This window comes from Gavia stellata, chromosome 8 (assembly GCF_030936135.1).
Source record: "Gavia stellata isolate bGavSte3 chromosome 8, bGavSte3.hap2, whole genome shotgun sequence".
Lineage (NCBI taxonomy): Eukaryota > Metazoa > Chordata > Aves > Gaviiformes > Gaviidae > Gavia > Gavia stellata.
Window position 1 is genome coordinate 5017501 of NC_082601.1, and position 27500 is coordinate 5045000.

The window sequence follows — 27500 nt, forward strand, 5'->3', positions numbered from 1 at the left end:
ATCGTTCTTGGTGTTGTCAAGGGAGAATAAGCGTTATAGGTAAAGATGTGCTGTCAGGATTGCTACGCCGAAGTCGGTGGATGTTGATAGTCTGACCAATAATGTCTACTGGACCGAACGCTTTGTCAAACTAAACTTAATAAAACCGTAGCATGTGGTTGCAGTTAGAAGGGCTCTAGGAACCGGGTTCTTAATGCAACTCTGAGTCTGCCTCTTCCTTTCTGGACCAATTCATGCTTTCTCTGAATGCTTGAAGACCACCAGTAATGACAGATTGTTAGCCTGGGTTGTAAAAGTGAGTTTTGCCTACCTAATGAATTGGTAAAAGTGGTTTTATTACATTCCGTAACTTGGTTAGCAGCAGGCATTCATTGGGCATTAAACCATCTTTTTGTTATACCTAGAATATCCAGTTTATGTTTTACAGTATTACTTTATTGCTTTACTTAGGAGAGAAGATAATAAACTAGCTGTTGGTTTTGGTTTTGGAGCAGATTTGGCAAGCATAGCTTTAAAAGAAATATTTGAGTTCTGTAAAGTTAGTGGAATTTCACAGTATACCAGCTTTGCCTACTGTCAAGAAAAGAAAAGGTTGGTGTGAAGTCAGTAATGGATTTAAACCGTAGGCTCTGCTAATTTTCTTCAGAGTTTTGAGCTGTTCTTAAGACCTACGCTGTTCCTAGTTTCATCTAGTTTATGTCCTGTATTTGAACCTTGGCCATTTACTACCTTACTGTCTCCTCAGTGTATATTAGAAAAAAAGAAATTGAGAAACAGTGTACTTGTGTCTTGTCATGCTTCATTGATTTGAAATAATTTTTCCTGTTAATGGTGTATTTAATATTTCGGTTTCCTCCTTTCCATGGTAATGCTTTCAAGTGAGAGTAATAAAACTTTTGGAAGGCACACATTCCTGTCCGGTGGACTCGACATCACCTTCTGTGTTGTATTTAAACTCCAGCTTAAGTAGGCGGTGTGGACTGCAAGCCAGATCCACTGGGCTAATTATATATCTGAAAACAGGGGGGGGTTGTCATGCTCTTACATAAAGTACGGATTATTTCTCAAACTGCTATTATTTAGTACCTGTTAAATATTTCTGTTATTCCTGATGTGCTTTTAGATTGCTGTTTATATAGCGACTGGTTATAGTGTCAAACTGGTTTAGGTTCCTTATCTTAGGAACATTACAAAACTCCTTATGAAAGCCAGATCCAAAGCCCAATCAATGAATGAATTCCTTGTGTTAAGACTCAAATTAATTGAAGCTGTGGCTTGGGTGAGAACTGCTGCTAGATTTAATCTGGAAAAAGACCTGCGATAATATTAGTGAAAAAAAAGCAAAAGAACCGGAATAGTCATTGAATGAAGCATCGACGAACAAACCTGCCAGACAAGTGCCATTATCATTTTTTAAATGGGCATGTAAGCTAGATGTCTCGTTAGATTAAATTGTTATGGACGTCCATTCATCTGTGGAAAAGATGGTTATTTCTAGTTAGAGTATTGCCTTCCCTTTCTAATGCATATCTCACTAATATCGTTCATACTTGTGTCACCTGAGGATCAGAAAGCTAAACCACACATCATCTGCAACTATTTTGGGGAGATTGTTTGAAAGCTGAACCTAGCTTTCAATCCAGCTCCATTACAACCATAATTGTATTATGGAAACTCAATCATCCCAGAGTTCGGAGAGCCAGCTTTGAAGTGGCTGGTATCAAATTTTTTTCAAGATCTGCTTAAATTTAAAAAAAAAAATTCTAGTGCTTAAGCACCATTGGTTTTTAACGAGACTTGAACTTCTAAGCGCTTAAGTCAATTCTGAATCTGGAAATTAGGCTCTGAGGATACTTCTTCGGAGGTATGCATTGACCTACCTTCTCTTCAGACACCTGATGCCACGTAATGTTTCTTTGAGAATAAAAGCATTGGAAAATGCATTTTCTGAAGGCGCTGGTTTTTAGAATAGAGCCATTCTTAAAAAAAAACATACTGACTGCTTGCTTGAAAAATCATCTTCCTCCATCCCTGCCTCCTCAACCTGGTAAATCTGGAAAGCTTTGAAAACTTCTGTTGGAGGGCAAGTACACCTTACCTGTTTAGAGAAGGAGCTGCTACCATATTGAAGTGTTTCCTTCTCATGGCAGGCCAACATATTCAACTCTTCATGTGTCTTCTCTCGATTGCTTGAGAGTACAATGCCCGTTCGCCCCTCTCTGTTTCACAGAATGCCTCACTGGAACCATTGTGGGATGTGCATGTAAATACAGGGGGCTGGCATATACAAGTTTAAGTATTCTGCTTTACTCCTCGCGTTGTTTATTTATTCATTCCTTTGGCATCGTGAAGGCTTTCTTAACCTGTTATTGCCAAGGAACAGGCAACAAAGGCTTCACTTACCAAAATATTCTTGGAGAATAAAGAAACAATAGCGTTAGAAGTCTGACATTGCTGAATTAAGCACTGCGTTCAATTTTCTCAGGCTAAATCCAGCAATATTATAGTTTATTAAAAAAAATCGTAATTTCAAAATTGATGTAAAAATCCGAATTTAATGTTCATCATGTATGGATGTCTGTAGGTATATTTAATGTATTTTTAACTCTCAGGAATAACTTGAACACTTAACAATAGTTAGTTACTAAAGTAAATGCAAATAAAATAATAGCACATTTTCCCCTCTGCAAGCATATAGATTTAAATATGCTTTGGTTAAAAAAATAAATTGGGTCATCAGATTAACGTATCATTGATGGTTTGGTTGCCTTCTCATATCATAAAGTCTTTATTTGTTTGATTTAGTTGGACATAATTGTCGTCTTCTGAAGATCTGAGCAATCAAGTTCCTGAGAACCTGGCAGAACCTCCGCTCGGTTGCGTGAGTCACTGCAGACCTCCTTCCTGCTGACACCTAGGCTGGAGCCCTGGGTGAAGGCAAACACTGAAAACAATCCTGCTGCTTATTTAAGCCATCTTTCACAACAGAAGGTTTTGCATTTTGAGTGGTGCACGCATCCTATCCACAATGGTCTGTCGTGGGTTAACCCCAGCCGGCATCTAAGCCCCACACAGCCGCTCACTCGCTCCCCCCACGGCGGAATGGGGGAGAGAATCAGCAGAGTAAAAGTGAGAAAACTCGTGGGTTGAGATACAGACAGATTAATGGGTAAAGCAAAAACCGCGCACGCAAGCAAAGCAAAACAAGGAATTCATTCACCTCTTCCCATTGGCAGGAGGGTGTTCGGCCATCTCCAGGAAAGCAGGGCTCCGTCACATGTAACCGTTACTTAGGAAGACAAATGCCATCATTGCGGACGTCCCCCCCTTCCTACTTCTTCCCCCAGCTTTATATTGCTGAGCATGACATCATGTGGTACGGGACATCCCTTTGGTCAGTTGGGGTCAGCTCTCCCAACCATGTCCCCTCCCAACTTCTTGCCCCCCCAGCCTGCTCGCTGGTGGGGTGGGGTGAGAGGCAGAAAAGGCCTTGACTTTGTGTAAGCACTGCTCAGCAATAACTAAAACATCCCTGTGTTATCAACACTATTTTCAGCACAAATCCAAAACATAGCCCTGTACAAGCCAATATGGGAAAAACTAACTCTATCCCAGTCAAAACGAGCACACGGTCAATCAGGAGATGTCATGAAAAGAAGGTGGGAGATATTTAGGTTCTCTTCCCACTGAAGAGGTCCATAACTTTGGGCAAAACTCTTCACCTCCTTCACTTACCCTGCGGTTGAAATGGGGCTAATAAGGCTTATAATTTGCATGCTTAGTATGCAAATTGGCAAAGTAAAGCATGCTTAAAAAATGGCCAGTGAACTTAGAAAGCTATTTTTCCTATTAAATCTGAAAAAGAAGAAAGTATCAAAATGCGATTGTCTAATTGCATCTTCGCAAACCGTGTGGTGGAAGTATAAATGGGACTCCTACATATTATCTCTTTAGAAAGTCTTTTTGCCACAAGAAGAATAATGGCCGCATACTCAGCAGGCTGCAGGAGGATGAGATAGCATGCTTGCAGCATTTCTTTGCAGCATAATTGCAGCATCAATGAACCATGAATTCAGCCTAATTAACATAACTGGAACCACTGCAATCATGCTGCCATTCAATTTACTTTTTGAACATTCTGGTGAAGTATCACGGTTCTGCTGGTTTATTGTTGAGATGCTGTAGAGAACTGTCCACTTGCTTTCTTGCTGCTGTCTTGATGTATTTTTATTATTTCAGGATAAGTAGGGAACTTCAGAAGTGGAATATCATTGGTTTACTGTTTCCATTACTGAATCTACAAATAATTCTGTATTACTTCCTGTAAAAAGTAGTGAAACCGTTTAGTGTGCTATAAAACTCAGAGTAAACGTACTAAATTTCCAAGTTAGACACAGGTTCTGAGTTGTAATGGGTAACGAATGGCAAATAATTCTGGAACTATTATGAGTTAAGGACTGCATTCCCAGAATTTTAAAAATAGCATTTTCTATTACTCTGTAAACCTAGGAGAAACTTCTTCAGAAAAGCCTGGAATTTTTTAATGTGTTGCTCTGTAAAAAAATATTTTTTATTGATGCCATGGGTTGTGCTACAGTAACATCAAGAAGCCACAGAAGTAGATCGGTTGCCACTAGTTTTGGCAACAGGGCAAAATGACCAGCTGGTTTGGACAGAGAAGTCAAGGGACTGCTGAAAACAGCAATAGCTGGGAGATAGCAGAGGTGGGAATAGGAAGCTTCCTGCGTCTCTCTTGGCCATTAGCCAAGAGGTCCTTAATGGTGGCACTATGATCATGGTACCACATCTTCATGAAAATCTGCTCAAGATCAGTGAAGTAGCTGGGGTTTTTTTTAGATAATTACTTTAATTTGGAAAAAAAGATCTTTTTTTTAAATCTTTCTTAAGAAAATAGTTAAATAAACAAGTTTTGCATTAGAAGCTGAAAATGTTGAGTTTGGAAGTTATTCATAGCTACTACAGGAATGATTCCATATGCTCAGAAAATCTCCCGTATATGTGTTTATATATATAGACACACATATAAAAAAAAGTCTGAGCTTCTGAAGGAGAGTCATGTCGAGAATAGTTGTTTCCATTAGATAAGACCAGTCCACTGAAAGACCGTGAGTTATGGATGGTGGTAAGCAAGTTGTTGATGGAGGGAGCAGGAGTACAGCAGCGGTATTTAATGCTGCTATGAGGGCCAGTTGTTTGCAAACTGCATTGCAGGTGTTTAGTAGTTGCTTTGCACGCTAAGGTGGTTTGTAATGCAGTGGTCTTATCTGGGAGCGATGAATGATGTGTATGACTAGGGTATCATTTGAGAGGGTGGGGTAGTCTCCCAGATAATTGTTTGATAGAAGGCCTTTTTTGAACCTTATGTGGTCTAATAATCCCTTACCAGTGTGTATTCTGGAAGGGCTCCAATGTCACAGGCTGGATGGGTGAATCATAGAATTATTTAGGTTGGAAAAGACCTTTAAGATCATGAAGTCCCACTGTGGTTTGAGGGCAGGTGCTGCTGGAAGAATGAGATACAGTAATTTCAGGAAAACATTCCAAGGTGGTTTTCTCTGTTTTGAGGATCATCTGCGTTTTCCTTGGGTGTAACTGCAGCCCTTTTCATTCATGTGGCTGATTCAGAAAATTTTATATTCATGTTGACTCCCAGACACTAGATTTCCTTTTGTTCATTGCTTTTTTCCCCCCCTGATGATGTTAACTCAGGAAGTTAGTTGTTACAATTTTAGTTGTTACACTTTTCACTCTAAGCATCTGAGTATAAATTTAGCGTTAGAGCACTGCAGACCTTTGGAAATAGCCATCTCAGTCATCTGTTGCTTCCTTCTGTGTCCTGCTGTGACCCTCAGTCAGCATCTGAGATGATATGAAGCTTCTATCTGGAGTGACGGTATCTATATGAAGCATCTGGTGTGATGGTAGTTTATCACTGACTTTTCTACTCTTCGCTTTTTTCTGTAAGATGCTTAGTGTCTTCTGAGAGGTGGACATTTTCTTCAGCCTCTTTTTTCTACTTCTAATACAAAAACTATATTGTTCACTGAAACTATAAATGTTCACTGCCTGTGACCATCTCATGCATGAGTAACAGAACTAAGCACTGCTGCTCATCCGATCGGATGGTCAGGGTAGGCTCATGGGTAGACTCGTGGATGTACTGTTAGGTTTTGCAGGGCCTCAAAGGCTCGCAGAATTCAAATGTGCACCTGGAATTTACTTAATGCAAATAACAAGTTCTTGCAGACTTAGGTGCTTTATGTGATGCACTCTTTCTTTCATAGGATCACACCTGAGAAAGAGTTTAGCTTAGCATTGTCTGTATTCAAGGCTGTTCATAGAAATGTGGGTCCAGCAATACAGTGAGATACTTTTCAAGAATGTATGTATATAATCTAAATGAATGCGAGTGGTCCAACCGACCTCAGCGCCAATGAGACTACTTGTGTCCATGTGTTGAAGGTGGGAGGTGATCTGGGAGCATTGCAGAAGAGTCGGGGGGGAGAAGTCCAAGCGTGGCAGGTGGAGCAGGACAACTGGCTGATGAGTTGTTTCTCTTTGAGTGAACTGTTGGGTTGCTGATCTAGTTTTTTGCAAGTTGTAACTTAAAATTAACAGATAATTATAATGAAGAGTACCCAATGTAGACTATACCCCTCTAGTTTTGCGTTGATCTGTGATTAACGCCCTGTGTATAACACAGAGTAGAGTACCAGCCTACACATTGTAGTATTGTTGAATAAGAAAGTGAAGAAATCTGGGTTTCACCTTCTTCAGCCGTGACTCTTTTTCGCTCTAGCCTGCGAACAAGCCGTAGCGGCTGCGGGATGGTCTGGCAAGCTTGCTGTCATAATTCTAGATTTTAGGTGTCGGTTAGTCATTCTCTTCTCAGAAGGCTTAATATGCATTTTAGCTGAGACTCTCCAGTTGAACATTTATTAAAGGTGGGGTCAAGCAGAGGGCTGGCTGCGGTTGAGGAAGAGTTGAAGGAAGTGCAGAGAATAGCTAAAGTGGTTGGTTCCTGGAAGACCGAGCCTGTGATTCATCCATTTGGAAATGAAGGAGGAGAAAGCGGTGCCAATTAAATATGACAAAAGGTTATGAAAAGCGTCTAAACTACGGGAGAGATTGCAGTCTTTCAGCATCTTTATTCCCCGCAGCTGCAATCTGTAAACTCAGGAAGATGACTGAACATTGATACTTTAAATGTTCAATAGTCACGCTTATTATTGAATGCAGTTACTGAGAATTGACAGAAGAAAATATTTTTGAGAGGAGTTTCCAAGCAGAGGTCATTTTTCTAGTTTAGTGTGCAGAAAAACCAGTGTGTTTGAATGGCTGACAGATCTGGTAGAAAGAGAGAATATCTGCTCTGTGGTAAAAATATTGCCAAGGAAATAATCGGTCTCCTTCAGAACCAGTATTTTTTTTTATTGTTCGTAGGTGCAAATTCAAAAGCGACTCAGACCAAATGTCAGAAGTAATTTGAGTGTTTGGTATTTTAAATCTAATTGCACAATTTCCACAAAACCTCTTGCACATACTCCTGGCTGCTTTTTAAACATTTATATATACTTTTCTGCCTTTTATAAAAATTCATGAAATAAGGTCCTTGAAGACACTGAAAAATTTAAGTTGGTCATTCTTGCTACAGTAAGTTGATCAAAAAATGTTAAAGAAATACATCTGTAGACAAATACGGACCTTTTCTCTATATGCTGTTTGAAGATGTTTTCAGGCTGTTTGAGTGCAAAATAATTGCCAATTTTCACCTTTGATATCTATCACTGTGTTACTATTATGAGATTTATTTTTTTAATGAGTCATTGCTAGGCACTGAACAAGTAAGTTAAGGAATATTTTAAGGAGAGGCATATAGAAAAAAACCAAAATTGTTGATGAAGACTTTGCTCTATGTACCTCATGGAGGTCGCTTTAGTAGAAATAACAAACAGGGAAAGCCATAGGTAAATGAGACAGCGTAGAGAAAAGAAAGCATTGAAAACTAGGGGTATGGTGACGATCAGCTGAAAAAAGGGAGCTGAAATTCTGTTATTCTGGGGACTGTGACCTGATGCAGTGGCTGCTGAGCCAACCCCAGCCATCGTGGTTCCTACTGCCTTGTACGACCCTGTGCAACGATGTCAACCACACAGTCCTGCTTAAGTAGGTCATGTTAATACCAAGTCTGTTCTTCATCCATAGGTCCTGTAGGCTGTCATGTGCCCCCATCTCAAGCCTGAACAGCACCCGTTGTCCCGATGCCTTCCTGCCCTTTAGCCAGGTCCATTTGCTGCTGATGCGCATCTATCTCTCCCGCTGTTGTTCGGTGACATCAACCAGGGAACCGTGCGTGTCACTGGCTTCCTGCTGACGGGGCGAGCAGAGCCATCGGTGCTCGCTCACCTTGCCAGCACCGTCCTGCCGTGGGAGAGAGACGGGCTCTGAGACACGAACCCCAGAGCCTTTGGCTGCAGCAGTCTCTGCTCCAAGCAATTTTCTGAAAGTCCAAAGGAGCACATTCCCCATTAAAAAAACAACAACAAAACATCACTTTGATTAATTTTAAGGTGATTGCCTCTTAAGAGACTTTGAAAACTGGTTTTCAATTAACAGTCTAGTTTACATAAAAGGCACATATTGATGAACATAGTCCATGACTTTTTGCTCAGTCCCATTATTCTCCTCTAATTCATATGCAGAAGCGAAGATTTCCAGTGATCTCACTGTTTACCAAAATCCAAGGTGCTTAGGTTCATGTTTTTGTTACTTTCTGGTGAGAGTTTCATCTGCTGTTTTCTTCATGAAGGACAATAAAGGAAAAGGAGGAACATGCTTCCAGAAAGCACCCCAAGGTACAGATGATCCATCAAGAATTAGCTGAAAACTCCTGTGAGAGCTGGAAATTTCCCTAACACTGGTTTGCCAGATATTTTCCTATTCATATTCAGAACTATTTTCAATGCCAAATATTGCTGATTGACAAACTTGAATTTGAGTTGCCAATAGTGCTGTGAGCCCTTCTCCTGCAACATGCCCAAACCCCTTTTTAGCCACTGTGATAAGAAAGTGCTCAGCATTTCACATGACTGATGCAATAACCTTTCTGTATGCCCACGAATAATAAAATATGAATGTGTACTATAACTAGGATGCAATGCCTTCCTGAAGTAAGGAAAGATTTGATTGGAAGAGGAAGGAGGAAAAGGGTCTGGGTAATAGAGACAATAGGAAAAGATGTGCAAGATGAAATGCTGATGCTAGTACGAAAAAGTGTCTGAGAACCAAAGGTGACACAGCAGCATAATGAAATTAAAACAGTGTTGGGGTGTTTATGCTTATTCACGTGAGTACTGATGGAACAGCTCTTGAATTAATCATACAGCCCTCCTTATACATATGACCATGTACCTTACCTCCAAGTCAGAGCCAGTTATATCAGAATAGCTGATTACACTCAAATTGTAGAGAGGATTTTTTTCCCCAGAAATTGGTTCTATAAAAAAACTGGCTTATTTTAAGAATTCTGACTTCAGACAAATAATCCAAAATTGATGTTTGATGGAAGCTAAAGAGCCCAACACAATTTATTGCTTGTTCAAAATTGTGGTGCGAATACTACCCTTCTGTTTGAAGGACCTTCTAAAAATATTCTAGTAGTTACTAATGGTAACTTGAGTGAGTTGGAGGTATATACCAATTTGGTGTCAGAAATTTTTAAAAAAGAAACTCTCAGTGTTTTATACCCATGGGGCTTAAAGATCACCTGATTGTGACATATTGGTGTGGAACATCAAATTGTCTATCCAAACTTGTGCTAAAAGTTACAGCTACATCTTTCCAGGCTGTAGGCATGTTCTACTATGAATATATGTAAAATACGTTTATGAATTTATTCAGCAGTATAATTTTAAACTTTCTCTTCTTGGTGAAACATTTTTTTCCTTAATGCATTAGCATGAGTAAATGCCTACAAAAAGCTGAAGTTAAAAATCTATGTCTTGAGTCTACTTTGGTTTAAGTGTCACAGTGGGTTGAGTTTTCTATTAGTGACGGACCGCAGAACATGAAAGTCCAGCTCTGTGCTGGGGCTGAGATTAGATCTGAATGCAAGGAAAAGCAACAAAGGTCCACAAAATATCTGAAATCTGCAAATACTTCCTGTACTTATCCTACACTTTCGTTGCGTGACTGTAAAGAACAGCAAATCTTTGTTCTTTTCCCTCTCAGTTCCCATTCAGTCAGTTCAGAGACATAGGAGAAAGGTTTTGGGGAGCAAACTCGTTATCAGTCTTCCTACAGTTTCCATCTGATTCTGTCAACAGTGAGTACATCAAACCATGAGCTTACAGCCACTTTTAAACATCAAAAAAGTTTTGTAAAAATTATAATATATATATATACACACTTATATATAATACGTATAGCATATAAATGAATATAAACATAGTTGATGAATGTGAAGTTCCTTGATATGTGAATTTCCTTTAGCTGATATCGGAGTTGGTAAGAACCTAAGCTCTGCTTTTGGATTCAAGAGGGAGTTCTGTCTGCCTTAGGTGGAGTGGAGAGGAGAAAGAGCAAGTGTCTATCTTGGTAAGATCCCAAAATGTTCAAGTGGGGTAATTAGACTTCTAGAAAGTCATTTGGGTTCATCCATTTATGAAAACTTACTAGGACATTTCTTGGCTCTATATTCCAGAAGGTACTGCTAGTCATCGTACTTATTTAATAAAAAGAGAAGAAACTCTCATAAATACCTTTCTTATTCTTTGTGCCTGCCAGGAAGGTGTTGGTTTAGCAGCCTGAAGGTGGTCTGGTGGTTTTGTGCGCAGGTAGGATTGTTGGCCATAGGTTCAGCGATTCATATATAGAAAGTAGAGACAGCTACAGCATACATTACTTAGAGCTGGAAATATGGCAAGAAAAATGGTTCATGGCTTTTCACAGCTCAGCTCGTGGTTATTTGAATCTGAAAGAAATTAATAGAGTAATTCTGTTTATGGATCATCAGCTGCAGAGGTACGATTAAAGAACTTGTGTCCCTCTTCACTAGGAACACCTGTGTGTAAAGCCATGTTATAATTGTTTAGACATGCTGAATCGGATTTCTCTGTCTCAAAACAAAATAGAAAATGTAGATATATGGAATGTCCCAATCATCATACTCGTAAAAGCAATCCACTCTTTTCAGTTAAAAGCCATTCGTATGGCACCAAACCACTGTTCTTCCATTTATATCTGTATTCATCCATTTAAACTCTAAAGCTTTCCAGCTTACTTCTTGGATTTATAGCCAGCTGGCTGCTGTGTGTAATATGAACATATTCTGACTGTGCATGAGATGTTTTGTCTCGTTTAACCCATAATTGTAATGTTGACTCTAGGCCACAGCTCACCTGCATGTGTTTAGCGTTGACTGTGCAGGTTCCCAAGGTCATGACTTGCCATCTCCTCGCCTATGTACAATCTACTGCTATTAGAGAAAAGTTCAGTCAAAAAAAACCCCCAACCCCAAAACAAACGCCCTCCACACCCCTCCTGGAACGGAGTTGGATAAAATGAATATGTTCAAGATGGTGGGCCATAACCAAGCCAGCTCACGTGGGATCGGTGCCCACTTTTTGGCATTTGCAATAAACTTTGGAACGACTTTGTAACACGAATGCTTTAATAGCAAGTGGGAAGGGGGAGGCAAGGCAGGGAAGGACGTACGCACTCTTTGTTTTTTTCCTTAGGAATGCTAGATTGCTGGTTTTTCCAAAGGTGGTCTGATAAGCTATACCTGTTAGGAGAGTTCTGCGGTCTTTTTAAATCAAGGCAATCCACTGGAAGTAATATTCTGAACTTGCAGCCCTAAATTACTGAATCATCAATGAGAAGCTTACATTCAAAGGAAGCATGAACATTAAAATTTGTTAGCATACTTTGGCTTTGTAAGAAATACAATATATTATTATTTTTCTTTATGCAACATCACTGGGTACTAAGAGAGGCAATAGAACCATTAATTAATAGTAGTAGTCCTGGATAACGTCATAATAAGCAATACAACATATTAAAGCACATTTATTCTTGCCAGCTATCAGGAGGAACCTTTACATATTTTAAAGGCCCATTAGATTTGTTTACATACTCAGCTGAAGCTGGTATGCTTTGCTTCCAGTGGAACTGCCATTGGCAGGGGCTGAACCAGACTTTATACTTGACTCCAACGGGATTGAATTTCCCGACTGTTGTATGCAGTCAGTAATACATTGTCGCTACTTCAGGGCAGCCTGTCTCTCTGGGATAGCGGGTACAACCCAAAACAGTGTAGTCCCCAAAGCTAGGGTGTCTGGGGGTTACTGTCATAAAAATGAAAAGAACTGAAATTACATATATCAGAAGCAATTTTCCACAACAGAAAAGGTGGTCAAGGAATCAAAACTGTGCCTTCAGGTATATTACCCAACAGAACAACAAAAATGTGCTGGACTTTAAATTGCACTAGCAATCTGGAATGGATTTTCTGACTGGAGCTGTGTTAAGTGTTAATAGTGAAACCTGGGTATTTTTTCCTTTGATCTCTCCTCGAGCTTATATAGAATAATAGGATCAAAATAAAATGCCATTTATATGAACACCTTGTTCTTTTGATCTTGGCACAAAAAATTCTGTCTGCAGCTACCACTTAGCAAACAGTGCATCTGCTCCTTTTAGTTGGACCTTCTAGTTTATCATAACTTTTAATAAATGGTGTCACAGCCAATTTTTTCTGTAGTTTATGAACTTAGTTGTAATTTTTGCCCTAAGAGTCGTTAACTACATTTTCAGAAGAAGCGAGAATAAGGTAAGCGGGACCTGTAAGCTGGTGGCTTATGGTCGGTTGTGCATATGTATGTTGAAATGTAGCGGCATACAAATGTTTATGTCATATACTCAAAATATAATGTTAGCTGTTCTTTGACCATTTGGGCAAAACTGTTAAGTTAGTGTACTCTGAGTAAGAGAGTATGTATGACCTCAGGATTAGTTGGCGTAATTGTGGTTACCGTAGGTGCTAGGTTTTGGGTCCCCACCTTTTCCATCAGGAAGGTGATGTACCCTGTGATGTCTGGGTGGGAACCAAGCCTTCCTCTTCATTGCCCACCTCTGCAGGAAGGACCGTAGAAGTATTACGGCTGGTAGTTATGGGTCCCCTTTGCTTTTATGTAGAGATCTACAAGACAGATAATCCACGGATGAACATGAGTACCTTTCAGCTCTTTATTCCCCGGGGTTGATGGTCAGGAGTATTTCTTTGGAAGGCAGTATTGCGAGCATTTATAGTGAAGCTGCTTCTTCATGCTCTTTCAAATCTCTTATTAAGATTCTTCTCCACCAAAGGCTTCAGCTGCATGGAAACATCTGAGCTGTGGTGATTGTCATGATTGATGGTGTCTCATTGTGATCCCTGCTTCAGTTGTCGTAACCTCCAAGAGTAGATGAGATGGGCACGAAGCACTGTGCCAAATGAAAGCAAAGAAACCGAAGTCCTGCAGTTCACCAATGTCGTAATTGCTGCTGTCCAGGAAGAGGGATTAGCGGGTGTGAAGAAACACTAGCTAGGAGGGATCCAGTGGCCAAGCAGTATCTTGGGTGTCGAGTGTCTCTCTCAAGCTTTGCATCCCATGGTAATTTATATTTAGCTATTAAGCTTATTAGATGGACCAGTCAGCTTGTTGTACACCGTATGCAAGGAACACCGCTGTGTAAGTGCTGGGTAAGTGTTCAGGCTCTTGCTGAAATGGCTGCAGCTGAGGTTGCTGCACGTGAGCTGTCCTCCAGCAAGCTTTGTTACAGACTTAGCTGGATCTCTGTAGTCTGTCATGAGGCAGGAGTATTCCAGAGAGCCATAACCGTGGCTATAACCTACAACCCTATTCTTATAAAGTACTACAGTATGATTAATTATGTGCAATAAGGGCACTTCGCTCTAACCAAGCTAGTTGGAGCACCAAAAGCAGCGTGGGTGTACTTGTGCAGTGCTGCACCAGGATTAATGCATCCTGCTGAGATCAGGTCTCTGTGCTAACGCAGCCACTCTGCCTCCGGTCCTTCTGCTAATTACTGCAGAACTGCTGTAAGAAAGTTTGCTGCTGTAGTTGTCTAAAAAGTCAGTATCTGTCCAACTCGTAATTTTAACAGAATGCGTGTCCCTGTTCATCTTTCACCAGTTTTCTTTTCATCTGTATGTACAGCGTCAGTGGTCCCAGAGTTCGGACCTACCTTTTGCATCAGTTAAGAGAGAGACGTGGGGCTCTTCGGACAAGGAGTTGAAGTGAAAGAGCTACAAAGCTTCGTAGTTTTTCTCCTTAAAATAAAAATGTGATTGCCCCAGTTCTGCGGTTAGCATGAAACAAATCAGCTCTGTCATGAAGTCAGTGGGGTACAAGTTAATACAAGGTAGTAAAGGAATAATAATAAAGTAAAACAGCAAAGTCCACAGTCTATTATGACAAAACCAGTATGATCCTGAGTAGTCTAAGGCCCTGCTGCAAATAGTATTTTCTGATGCCTGGGTAAGTCCAATATACATATATACAAAGTGTATGAACAAAGTTATAAAAGTACGCTTAGTATTTTACTTTTTTTTTCCTTGAAAGTAATTTGCTATTGTTCAAACTTTCAGCTTTCACTGGTTTTGTTTCCAAAACCCCAAAAGGAAGAGAAAATAACAAAAGTCCATAAAGGCAAAAGGGATATGTTCTCATTTCAGTTCACAGAATTTCCTGCCTTTAAACAATACAAATATATGCCCTTAGGTTTCTAATGTGCTGGAAGGATACCGAATCCTTGAAACAGATCAAATTAAAAGCAAGTCCACTATAGCAACAGCGAGTTTTACCAGCACATCCAATACATCTCAACAAGAATTCACTGGGTTTTAACCATGTTGCCAAGCCTTACAAAATCCTAAACTGCTGACTCCATAAATGAATAAATGCTCAAAATCAGCAAGCACCTTCTAAGCTGAATTGGGCACAAATAAAATCTGATGCTTAATAATTGTTCCCTACTCATTACAGGCCCCATTTAAACCAATTATTTAATAGAACTTCGAGATGTATCCACAGGCAGAACAGACACGGACGTTCGCTATGTAAAGCCTTTTAAAGTACATTGCTTGCCTTAATTACGGTTACGCATTCAACAGACTGAATGTGTTGCTCCCGGCGCGCGGGGTGAAGGCCACGAGGAGCGCGGGGGCAGCTGGCGGTAGTAGTCACCAGGTAGAGCGCAGCAGGTCGGAGAGCCGGTGTCCTGAGAAGTGGTGGCTTGGACACAGAAGGAGGGGAGAACTAAGGCAGTGCACAGCAATGTGCCCTTGGGGCCAAGAAGGCCGATGGCATCCTGGGGTGCATCCAGAAGAGTGTGGCTAGCAGGGCGAGGGAGGTTATCCTCCCCCTCTGCTCTGCCCTGGTGAGGGCACATCTGGAGTGCTGTGTCCCGCTCTGGGCTCCCCGGTTCAAGGACGGGGAGCTGCTGGAGAGGGTACAGCAAAGATGGTTAGGGGACTGGAATATCTTTCTTCTGAGGAAAGGCTGAGGGACTTGGGTCTTTTTAGTCTGGAGAAGAGAAGACTGAGGGGTGGATCTTATGAATGCTTATAAATACCTAAGGGGTGGGTGCCAGGAGGATGGGGCCAGTCTCTTTTCAGTGGTGCCCAGTGACAGGACGAGAGGTAACGGGCACAAACTTGGTCATAGGAAGTTCCACCTAAACATGAGGAGGAACTTCTTTCCTTTGAGGGTGGCAGAGCACTGGAACAGGCTGCCCAGAGAGGCTGTGGAGTCTCTTCCTCTGGAGATGTTCAAAACTCGCCTGGACGCATTCCTGTGCAACCTGCTCTGGGTGACCCTGCTCTGGCGGGGGGCTGGACTAGATGGTCTCCAAAGGTCCCTTCCAACCCCTATCGTTCTGTGATTCTGTAACTGAAGAAACTTCTCCTTGGTGTTATTAAATGCTTTTATTTTGATTTTGTCATTTGCCTTTAAATTCTCTTGTGCTGGCCTTTCTTTCACCTTTTTGACCTATTTCAGTAGAAACCTCAAAGTACCATACTGGGAGTACTGCTCTCCATGATCTTTTGGGGTGTATCTATACGAACAACGTTCAGAGTTGTAGAAGCAAGGCAATGAGCTGAACAGTCATGGTCAAGCTCTTTCCATCTCCACAGGTTTCTGATTTTATTAATTTCTTAAAAATATATTCAGTGCAGTAATGTTCAAGATGAGCACGTCCCGCTGCAGAGCGGGTGTTAGCTCAAGCTGTTCACAAGTCTGTGTCTCCTCACGGGGTAGGCACCATCCTTCCTGCTGTGCTCCTGCAGATACGTCACCAAGCTGGTAACTGCCAGCTCATAGCGTATAAGGGTAACAGAGCTGTTTGTATCGATACTGGTTTCTCCTTTTTCCAACAAGAAACTGTGTATTCCTCTTCTTGGTTTACAGTCTTTAATATCATAGGTAGGTCAATGATGGGCCACGTGCATTTTCCAGGAATTTGGCAGCCCAGGCTCCGCGAGGAGCCCCCGTGACATGCTGCCGTGGCTTTCTGGTACCTGGATGCTGAAGGGCAGGTTCTCAGCACCACTGACATCCTGATTTATACCATGAAAAGGGAGTCTAAGGTTTTGGGTTTTTTTTCCCTCTAATGACACCTCTACTAGCAGTAATAATGTTTTAAGAGCTTTGTGAAAAAAACCCTTGATCCTTTTAGGGTAGAGTGCTACTGCCATTCTAGTTCTAGAGATGGAGAGAGACTTTTGGTGTTTGGACCATGAGACATTGATCCACTGGCAAAGTTGGGATTAAAACTCAAGAGTTCCTTCTAAGCCACACTGCCTAGCTGAGATACAAATGCATTCACCTTTAAACTTCATTTGTAGTGCAAAAAGGTGCAAGTATATCTAGTGTAGCAACACGTTTTCAAACGGAGGTCAAAGTTTCTGTATTGCCCCTCGGTCCTCAGGGCCAGCGGCAGTTGGCTGGACCCTCCAATTCAATGTGGCTGAGATAACTCTGCAGTAGCCCGGTGTTTTTCTTATTACTTGGATGTCGTGTTGATGACAAAATGTGTTTTAGATTTTTGTGGGCGTAAAATTATTATTTTTAATTCATTTCTCTAGCTTTTTCAGATAAAGCTTTCTTCAGTTAAACCTTCACGTGAAAGTAGGCTTCATTGCTTACTTATTTCTTGGGGTACCTGGGAAAGTGTTAACTAATTAAGGTGAAATACGTGTTTTCCTAAGAAACACACAGAAGTTTGCATTTGCGCAGTTGAGTGAATTATTAAAAACAGATGTCAGCAAGTGGAACATTTTACATAAATTTATTAAAATCATTATTTACCTGTAAGTTATAAGAAGGGCTTACTTACACTAGTTTGTTGCCAATATGTACTGCCAATAATCTGCCAAAAAGCAGCTTGCTGGCAAAATCACTGAAATGGTTAGCTTATGCTTGCACAGAACATTACAACCCTCAGTCAAATGAAAACCTACTATAAACGAGCTCTTTGATGGTGGATTCGCTGGAATACGTTATTGATATATGGTATACAGTTTAGATGGATCATGTATACTGTGCAAGAAATATGGATATCTATTAAGGGTAACTTGATATGTAATCGGTTGGGACAGTTATTGTTTTCGGTATTTGCTATGAATAAGATCACACGGTGACTGTTTGGTTTTAAAATACAGACTATTCACGTGCAACCCAAAGCACTAGCATACTATTTGTTCAATTAATACAGCAAGGCTATTGAAAATGTAAAATATCTGACATCTATACAGAGTAATTTTAAAGGCAACTTTTCTTCTAGGAACAATTTATACATTACATAAACTTACATTTTTCATCCAAGTATCATTTCGAGAATAGCAAGCTTAAATATTGGAGGCCATAGGGAAACATAATATTACGATAATGTTCTTTGGTGCGGTTTGGAAGGTTTTAGGAAACATTTGGAAGTATTTTTCTCATAAAGTCACTTAACTATTGAAGTGTTACGATAGCACTCCCTTCTGCATTGCGTATGTTACAAAACAGCCTGTTTAAAGGGGACATCCATCCTATATATCCTGATTAGAAGTATTTCCACAAAACAGGAAATTATATGTTACAGGATCCCAGTATTAGTTTTAATTAAAAAACCCCAAGTAAAAGACAAGATGATTTAAGGTGTGATATCAGTTTTCAAACACCCATTTCCAATTCTGTTTAGCAAGAAGAGATACTGTGTTGTTTGGAGCTACATGTGAAATTTGCATTTTCTAAATAAGCACTCGAGAGATGAGCTGCTTTTTTTCTGTTTAAGTAAGCGCTAATAAACATGACCAATCCTTTAGGATCCTAAAGAACCTTAAAAACCTTGCAATTCTCAGAAGCCTAACTTTTTTCCCCGTAGCGTAATTCATTCTTTTGAACTTCTGCAGCAGCAGAACTTAAGTCCACAATTTCTAAATTTCTGGCGGTTGTTATCAAGGTGACTCTTAGGGCTCCTAAAGTGTATCTGTTACCTTGCAGTGTCGGTGTAGCAGATCTACACAGTCACGATGTTTAATTACAGAGAAAATTACGTTTTTTTTTTTCCCTGAACTATCAATTAATTCGTGTTTTCATATCTTACGCAAAATAACGTGTAAGTTATTTTCATCTGCGTTATAAAATATGTATTGTAGTTCATTACCATCTTTCTGAGGCGTTTTTAAATTGTCGCCATTTCATCTGTTGAGAATGATGTTCTCAGAAATTATAACTGCACAGATTCTTACATTTAGTGTTAAAGGATTTCAGGGAATTGAAGATGTGAATTCAGAAATAATATATTTAGGGTGAAACTGTCTCTCTTGGTCAAAGAGAGCTTTGCCCTTGACTTCAGTGGGTCCAGAGTCTCCCTTCCAGTACTGAAATGCAGAGTAATCACTATTGGATGGGGTTTTTGCTGACCTAAAGCGCTTAAGATACTGTTGAAGTCATTTGTCAGGAGTAAATATGTAACAAAATGGAATAAGCCCACGAGTACTGGATTAGGCTAGACGTGCTTTTGACTGAACTGATGTCCAACAAGAGCAGCAGCACAGAGGACTCAAACCCAGGAAAGCTTAGACTTTCAGGGATATATTTGGTTTGGAGTAGTTTCACCTGCCTTTGCTCCTCCTTTGCGTAGTTTCACTGCAGGCCTGTGTTTTGGAAGGTAGTACCTTTCCATGTATTTTGGGGAATAAGAGTCGAGGAATGCTTTAGTTAGAATTCTGGTCGTCTAGGATGTAGACTTTACAGTGCATCTTGAGCAGGAATCTTAATGTTAGAGATTGAGATGTAATATTGAGGGGAAGGTTAGAGATTGGTTTGACCATCCTCCTTATATTGAGGTACAGATACGGCATCTTAGAGAATAAACTAATAGGAGGGTTGTTTAATCGGAGTGAAACTAGATTGGAAGGAAAAGTGTAAATGCTGACTAAAAGTGGGAATTTTTGGCAGTATCAAATATGGATACTAGATATTGAGGGATTTTGCTTAGAAATTATTCAGAAAAATAGGTGGATGTTACGGTTTGAGGAATCAGCAGAAAAGAAACAGGATAATTCTCAATCTTTACTGTTGACCCCTCTCCTCGCCTGCCTGTCTCCTCTTCCTTCCCCACTCCAAGAGACCAAGTTACCACTTGACTCAAAACCAACTGCCTGCGGTTGATCTGGATCCAGCCTTTCTTCTCCGGGAGCATCTCTGGATCCTGCCTGCTAATCAGGCACACCGCTGCAGTGACAAGGCTTGTTGCATTCAGCTAATTTGTTGCCGAAACAGCAGTATTTTGGCTTATTTGTCAGGAGGTCGTCTTCATCGTTGTCCTAGATGATAGTTAAAACATGACTGGACGAGGCTCTGAGCAGCCTGGTCCAACTGGATGGGCTTTGAGCAGGAGGTCAGACCATAGACCTTCTGACCCGTGTGATTCCCTGAGACTATTCTGTATTCCTCCTGTGTCGTGGAAGAGAGAAGATGAGAGAAGATAATGACAGGGGAAAATGATCACATCTCAAATAATATTTCCATACTTCTATGTCTTCCAGTTCACAAACAGGGAAATCTCTGTAAACCCTACTTATTCTACCCAGGAAAATATACTTTCTGCTGTGGGAAGACAAGCTCAGCCACAGACCTTGTATTTTCTTTTCCTGTGCCCTTCCCAGTGCTTAATCTTGGCTCTGTTCAGTTTTCTTTCTGTTCTCTCTCTTTGCTCCTAATCCTTGTCCATGCTTATAAGCCCCTAATATTTATATGGCATTATCTGTGTTAGAGATTACTGCTGACAAGTAATCTCTTCCCTCTTCTGAATGAAGAATTACAACCCTTGCTTAAGATCAGAAAGTGAAATTAGATCCCTGAAAGTATGTGACAACTTCAATAAACCCTAATGTCAAATTCCCTAAATATTGGGAATCTTCTTTCGAGCTTTTAGGTTTGAACTGTAGCATAGCTTTGGGACACCTGACCACACTCAGCAACTCTTTTTTGCCATAGAGCAAAATGTGACAGTAGTTGCAGAGAAGAAGAATCAAGAAAAAAATCATTGTACTGAGACTAGCCTCCCAGCTTTGTCATTTGTTGCAATCTGTTGAGAATAGGTAAATATAAATGCATCAGTTTTACTGCTATCAGGTGAGTCATAACATTAAATACAAAAAATATAAATATATAAATTTATATATAAATATAAAACCCAAGTATATGCTAATGTAGTTGCTGTCCATTCCAGTTTGGCCTCCAAAGAACTGCTTTCATGACTTTTTTTTTTTTTCTTTCTCCTTGGGAGTCGACAAAATTCTGACTTTTCAAAAAGCGCAGAAATGTCCATGCAGCTTTGGTATTTGTACAGTGCTCGGCCAGTAATATGTGGGCATGGTTGTCTAGTTTTGCATACATTTGTAGTAATTGTGGGAACAAATTCAGCATGGGAACAAGATAAATTCAAGGAAGCAGAAAGAAAGAAAGAAAGTGCAAATGTGGAATTTCCTTGTTACCGCAAATGACAAAAATGACTGTCCATCGCAACCATTATAAGCCAAATGGACTCCAGGTGCTAGAATCACAGAAGCTCTCCACCAACCTCTGTAGTGTTTTAGGTCACATAATTTCTACTAAAAATATTACAGTTAGCAAAGAGACGTTTGTGATTGTGTTTAAAGAAAGACAAAGGGAATTCTCAGACAATGAGTTTGTTAAATTGTAAGTTATGCCGTGACGGTGCATCAGTGACGAAGGAAACGTGGCAGCTCTAAAACGTGTGTGCTCCGGCTCCAAGGCCTGGGGAAGGTTTCTAATAGATATGATCATGACTATCTCCTTTTATTATTTTTAAACTATTTAATGGCAGTATAATTAAAAAAAAAAGTCCATTGCGGTTTCTGAATGGTCTTTAACTTTGCTTCCAAATGTAACTACAGTTACAGAAGGGCCAGTGTTTATGAATGCAATTTTTTTTTTATTTTTAGCTTAGATCCATTCTTACAAATGATCCTTGCTCATCGAGAACAACTATTCAAACCAGTATACAACACACAGAACTTGCCTGTATAATTTGATCTAACCTAAACCAGCACTCCAGTTAGTCTTTCTAATGTGGTTTCTATTCATCGAGGAGTGACATCATGGCCCTTCCATCCTTTTTTTGTTGTTGTTTTTAATAAAATGGTGCACAAAGTGACTCTTGGTGCCACAAAAAGAAACCAATTCCCAGAAGTAATTTTTCATTAGGGCGAATAAACACATACGATGTAACATGGCAACATGTTACGAAAGAGCTGGGGAAAACACACATGTCTGCTTCAAGGAAGAGTACATGGGTTTCCTCAGAGCAGGCTTTCATGGCATAAATGAAATGAAAATATGTCATATATCGATTGGGGAGTTATAAAAAAATCTGTTATTCAAAATGGCAAATATTTAAATTGAAACTCTGACTTTTAGTATATGGAATTTTTTATGAACTTAATTTAATTTTTAACCCCTCTTTTCAGCTAAACTTCTGTACCCAGTATGCAAAAAGGGAAAGTTTTCAAGGCTTACTCTTTTTAAAATCTTCATAAAGTTTTAAAATTGACTGTTAAATGTGTCAGAGATCCTTAAAAACCTGAATAAATAATAGAAAAGTACTTTTGAAAACAAGTCGTGATACTAAAATTAGCTATGTAATTCTCTCACTGTTTGTTCTGAACTTTCAGTGTTTAAATATATATGAGTTATGCATAAAAGTCGAACATTTTCCATGTTTTTTTAAATATAAGGGACAGTACCTTGTGGAGTCGGTTGAAAGTGTTAATATTTGTATGCTTTCATGATCATTTTTTCTGGAAAGTTTCACGTGTACCAGATTTCACTACCGCAAGTGAATAATAACAATGCAATCCTTCTCCCATATTAAAAATAGAACGCTGTGGCATTTTTCTTACATGACTAGTGTGTGTTGTAACTGAGGTTGAGAAAAATGGTGCATCCTTCTCGATAAGTAAACCCTACCTATCTGCTGTGGTAGCTCTCTAGCTTCTTTTTTAGAATCATAGAATGGTTTGCGTTGGAAGGGACCTTTCAAGGTCATCTAGTCCAACCCCCCTGCCATGAGCAGGGACATCTTCAACTCGACCACGTTGCTCAGAGCCCCGTCCAGCCTGACCTTGAATGTTTCCAGCGATGGGACATCTACCACCTCTGGGCAACATCTGCCAGTGTTTCACCACCCTCAGTGTAAAAAAGTTCTTCCTTCCATCTAGTCTTTTAAGCCTATGTTTGCTCCTGCCCCAGCTCTGCTATTCCATACCCAGCCTCTCTGAGGTTGCATCTTCTGAAATTTAGACAAGAATTTCAGAAGCTCTGGTGATCTTTGTGGGAGTAGATACTGACCCCAAATAAAACACTGGAGCACTTGGTTTTTCTCCAGGTTCTAGACTTCTGGATGGTGATGTAGAAGTCCTGCAGATTCTTGATGTTTATAAATGACCGAGGTCTGGGCAGGTATTGGATGGAGAGATAACTCTGTCTGGAAGGTATTGGATGGAGAGAGAACTCTGGAAGGTGGCAGAAGAGAAGAATTAATGTGAGTTTGGAAGAGGAAAAATAGAATAGCTGGAGCAAAAATGTTCTGGAGAAAATGTAAACACAAAAAATGTGCTAACTAGACATTGTCTTTCTCCAGCATGCGTTTGGGAAATGCACATGAACAGGTTTAGAAGATTTCGTGTTATTAGTTTATTTTCAGGTCATTCATTTAAGTGTCATAAAGAACATTAGCTGGTGGTTAGGGACTACAATATCCATTATATCATTCCAATCATGTGGACACGTTTACACTAGGTATGATTTACAGTGGTCTTTGCGCAGTTAAAATTGTTATATTCAGGTACAACATTTTATACAAGGTTGCATTTAGTAAAATCCACGTGGCTGAGCACAGGGATGTCTTCCAATCAAAGTCCGAAAAATTAATGCTTTTACACGAGCACTGTGGGTTGCAGCGAGAGCTGTTTATGGCTCTCTGCCTACATCCTTTATCATGTCTCCACTGTTGTTAGTAAAATATACAGAACTACTTTATGCCAAAACAATGGAAGTTAATGCAGATAACTTGTTCCAAAGTTAACCATCAAATAAATCTTTTTTTTTTTAAACTGTTAAATGAAATGGTGTCCTAAAACTTTTAAAAATTGTCAAGATGATGAATACTCTGTGTGTAATACAAGTAAATACCACGGAATTGATTGCACACACATGTCTTAAATAAAGGATATTAAATAGTTTATTCCGGAGAGAGATCGGTGAAGTTTTATCTAATATTATTAGAAATTCTGCAATGATGGATCAGATTTATAAGGGCTGAAAACCAAGAAGAAAACCTTTTCAGAAACAGAAATGATGCACTGAGTAGATGATTGGCCGGGCGATTAAAGGCAGGCAGGGGGATGCAGCCTGCCTAGCTGGTCCAACCTCTCACACGTCAAGCAATTCTTCTTAACGGCAAAGATTTTTCAAAATCTGTTAGTTAAATTTGGTTTGGTAAGTCAGTCCTCTCAATTCAGTCACAGACTTGGTGGTTTAGAGCAAATCCCATAACCTATTTCTCCTTTGGCTTTTCCCATGCGTAAATATATAAAAGTATATCCTCACGGGTATGTGTCGTTACTTCAGGGGAGCCACCACCAGCCAGTTTTGGGTCTATAATTCAGCTTAGACTGTCAAAACGCCAACTTAACTCTTAGGAGCATATATGTATGGAATTCAGCCACGCTGAATTTATACTTTCACGCTCTGAGAATCTGAGGGTGGCTAAGTCGCTGAGATGGGAATGGTTTAACTCAGGCTCATTTGGGAACTTGTCTCCTTTATAACACAGGTAATGGATTTGGATGAGACTGTTGAACGTCATTGAACTTTTTCTGATTGTATCTACAGAGCAGCTACAACGAGTGACGGCGAACAGTGGAAAAAAGGTAGATCTCGTAGGTGATTTGGTCAGTGGCTTGAAAATGTAGATAAACATGAAAATAATGCCAAGGGAAGGCAAGCCAAATCAAAGAATACACATTACATGGAGTACATACTCAGTGTGCTGACTTAGAAAAGGAGATTTAGGGGTTTGAAGAAAAATCCTCAAAGCAATTAGTCAAGAGTACAACTGCAGTTAAGCTCACGTAGTGTGTGCGTGTTTGTATTTTGGGAGTAATTTTGAAGAAAAAGGGTCTTTTTGCATTTACGGTGCTCCGTTGCAGGGTAAAGTGGATGATTCCGCCATATAGGAGTATTTGTTTTGACAAAGAGGGAATGGAGCGGTTTGTTCACAGCCCAGAAGTAAGTTGTGATGGAGTAAAACTCTGAAGAACAGTGGAGGAGGTTGATAAAGTGGAGCAAGCATTGGCTTTAGTAAACAGTTCAATAAACAGGCTATAGTGTGTAAACATTTGGAAATTAAAAGGAAACGGAAAATTTGAATGCCTCCACTTATGTGGGAGAACCATAATCACACCGAAAGGCATGTAAGTAAATAATATTTGGATATATTAACTTGAGGTACAGGCAGGCATTTAGAGTGAGGATCCCATGGTGGCCTTGCATGTAGTCCTCTTCGTGTTAATTTAGAAGAGTCATATTTGAACGAAGGAGCTTCATTGGAGTGTTTCCTGGGCAAGGACAGTAATTCATCACTACTTTAAATCGAGTAGTAAAACCAGATCTGCATAAAATGTTACATTTCATATATTTCAAAAATGAATTCAGTGGCCTCAATGTAACTGTGCAAAAGCATCCTGTTGTTGGGAAGGGTTTTCTGCAGCGTGGACAAAAGTCTTGTCTCAACGTCAGATGGAAGAGCCTGTGGCATCTAATATTGACTGTGGTACCTCAGGAAGGTCATGAGCAGCTCTGCCTCAGTTTCCCCTGAACATCTTAGTGTTCATTACTCACACCTGTGAAAAAACAGGGGGGTGGTTACTTCTATCCTGTGAATGGATGTACAACTCAATCCTTTTCTCCTGGGTGTGAGGTTTTGTTTTCTAATTTGTGATTAATTTTTCCAGTTGGTCACTGTAGAAATCAGGCGTGGATAGTTGGACAAGAAGATCCACTTCCATGTCACGGTACATGTTTGGCCCATGTTATTAGGCAACAAACAATCTTACTGCGTCAGTTTTCATTGACCTGTGATGAAGCAACTTGCTGGGCTCAGTTTAGACATAGACGAGACTCACATTAGATGGAACATTGCTGCGTTTGGCATTTGCTAGCAATCTTAGCCATACTTCTGGCAAAAATGCCAAGACTTTTCTGGCAGAATTGCCTTTTTACTTCCCAGAGATGTTTGCTTCATTTTATTTTAGCAGGCAAATAGTTTTGTTCTCCCTGTTGATGCGTGTGCTGTTAGTGGCGATGCGGTTCGGTGGAGACCTTTGGCTTCTCAGCCAGTGAAGCATAGGATATTTTATTTCACAGGTACCCTAGTCACTAAAATGATATAGAAAGTGTCATTTACTGAATGCTGGTGGAGTTGTTGCTTGGATGGATGTAAAATATCAACCATGTTTTGTCTTCTCATTTGCTATGAATTAATTAACAATTACCAGCTGAAACTGAAATTCAGCATAAACACCATATAGATTTTTTTTTTCTTCTTTTTCCTAACAGGTTCATGCCAGAACATAAGCTTGCCCATTTGGAAAAGGTAATTGGTGTTAAAAGAAATGGAGATGCTTATCAACTGGAGGGTCTGCAGAAGAGCGGAGCTTTGGGAGCTTTAATGAAAACCAGCGACGCGCATCGCGAGTCTGGACTTTGTGAAGCCCGGCCTGGACTTTGTACCACACAGCACGAGGGGCTGCCTTCCCCATTAACAGCACCGGCAGGATTGAACAAGTCTGAAGCACCAGAAAGTACAAATCCTTGTCAAGAAGAAGATAAGCAACATCTGACTTTTAACCTCTCTAATATCTTGAGTGGACAGGACTATCAGCAAAGACCTTTACACGTTGCCTGGCCTCACAGGTGGTAAGTGGTGAACAAATCCAAATACTGTACCTTCCAAAGATTGGTGTATTTGGGTTGATCCCCTCTCTGTGACTTCTGTCAAGTATAAAATAATTTCCTAAACACATACTGACACCGCAGACATGCGTAGAGGAAAAAGACACATGACTAACATCTGATTATTCAAAATAATTTGTTCAAATCGATGTAGTTCAGTAACGCTAACCAGACGTTTAACCATTGATGTTAATGATTCTTCTTTCTTGCCCAAGAAAAAGATAACGGCTGCTGCTGAAACGATAAGCGTAATTCTGCTAACTCTCTTTTCGTATAAAGCAATCCACAGATGACAATTAATACCTAATGTTGTTTAAATGATCTTAATTACTTCAATGCAAGTGATTGAGTGTGAAGATACGTGGTGACACCGGACAGCTGATGTTAACCCGCTGTCTGCATTTTCAAAACACCCTTTCAGTGTTACGTAAATAGAAAGCCTGTTTGAATGTATTAACGGTGAAACAATACTTTTCCAACTGCTAAGGCAAATACCTGATCTCTGAATCTCCTCTGAACGGCCGAAAATCTACCCTGCCGCGTAATCGCTAAAAAACATATAAACTTTAGCTTGACTCCTACATAAATTAGGATTTAAAGAGGTAAAATGTCCTGATAATCTTCCGGTATTGGGCACGAACATTTTAATCTAGTTTTTATTCCTCGCAGTTTGTTTAATCTGCATGTGGCCTGATTAGAGTTCACTTCATCCACAGATTATAGTCTGTTTATTGCCGAGCTGCTGGGTCGATCAGTAGGTCAGATTTTCCGAGAGCAACTGTTTTCAGGTGAAGCAATAAGTACACCGCACCGACGGGGCAAATCGCCTTTGCAGGGGATTTGACTTCCAGCACATTAAAACTCCAGAAGCTCTCCCAGATG

General features: G+C 40.1%; 1 protein-coding gene across 7 annotated transcripts in view; it reads left to right on the top strand.

The window, feature by feature from the left end:
- GTDC1 (glycosyltransferase like domain containing 1) overlaps positions 1-27500 on the top strand; it is a 129793-nt gene that overhangs the window by 64481 nt on the left and 37812 nt on the right. For 4 of the 7 annotated variants that reach the window (XM_059820308.1, XM_059820310.1, XM_059820309.1 and 1 more), the window contains exon 4: positions 26223-26582. The exons of the other annotated variants lie outside the window; for them this stretch is intronic. In XM_059820308.1, the coding sequence (XP_059676291.1) occupies positions 26223-26582 (360 nt within the window). The remainder of the gene's footprint in view (positions 1-26222; positions 26583-27500) is intronic. 7 annotated transcript variants of the gene reach the window in all.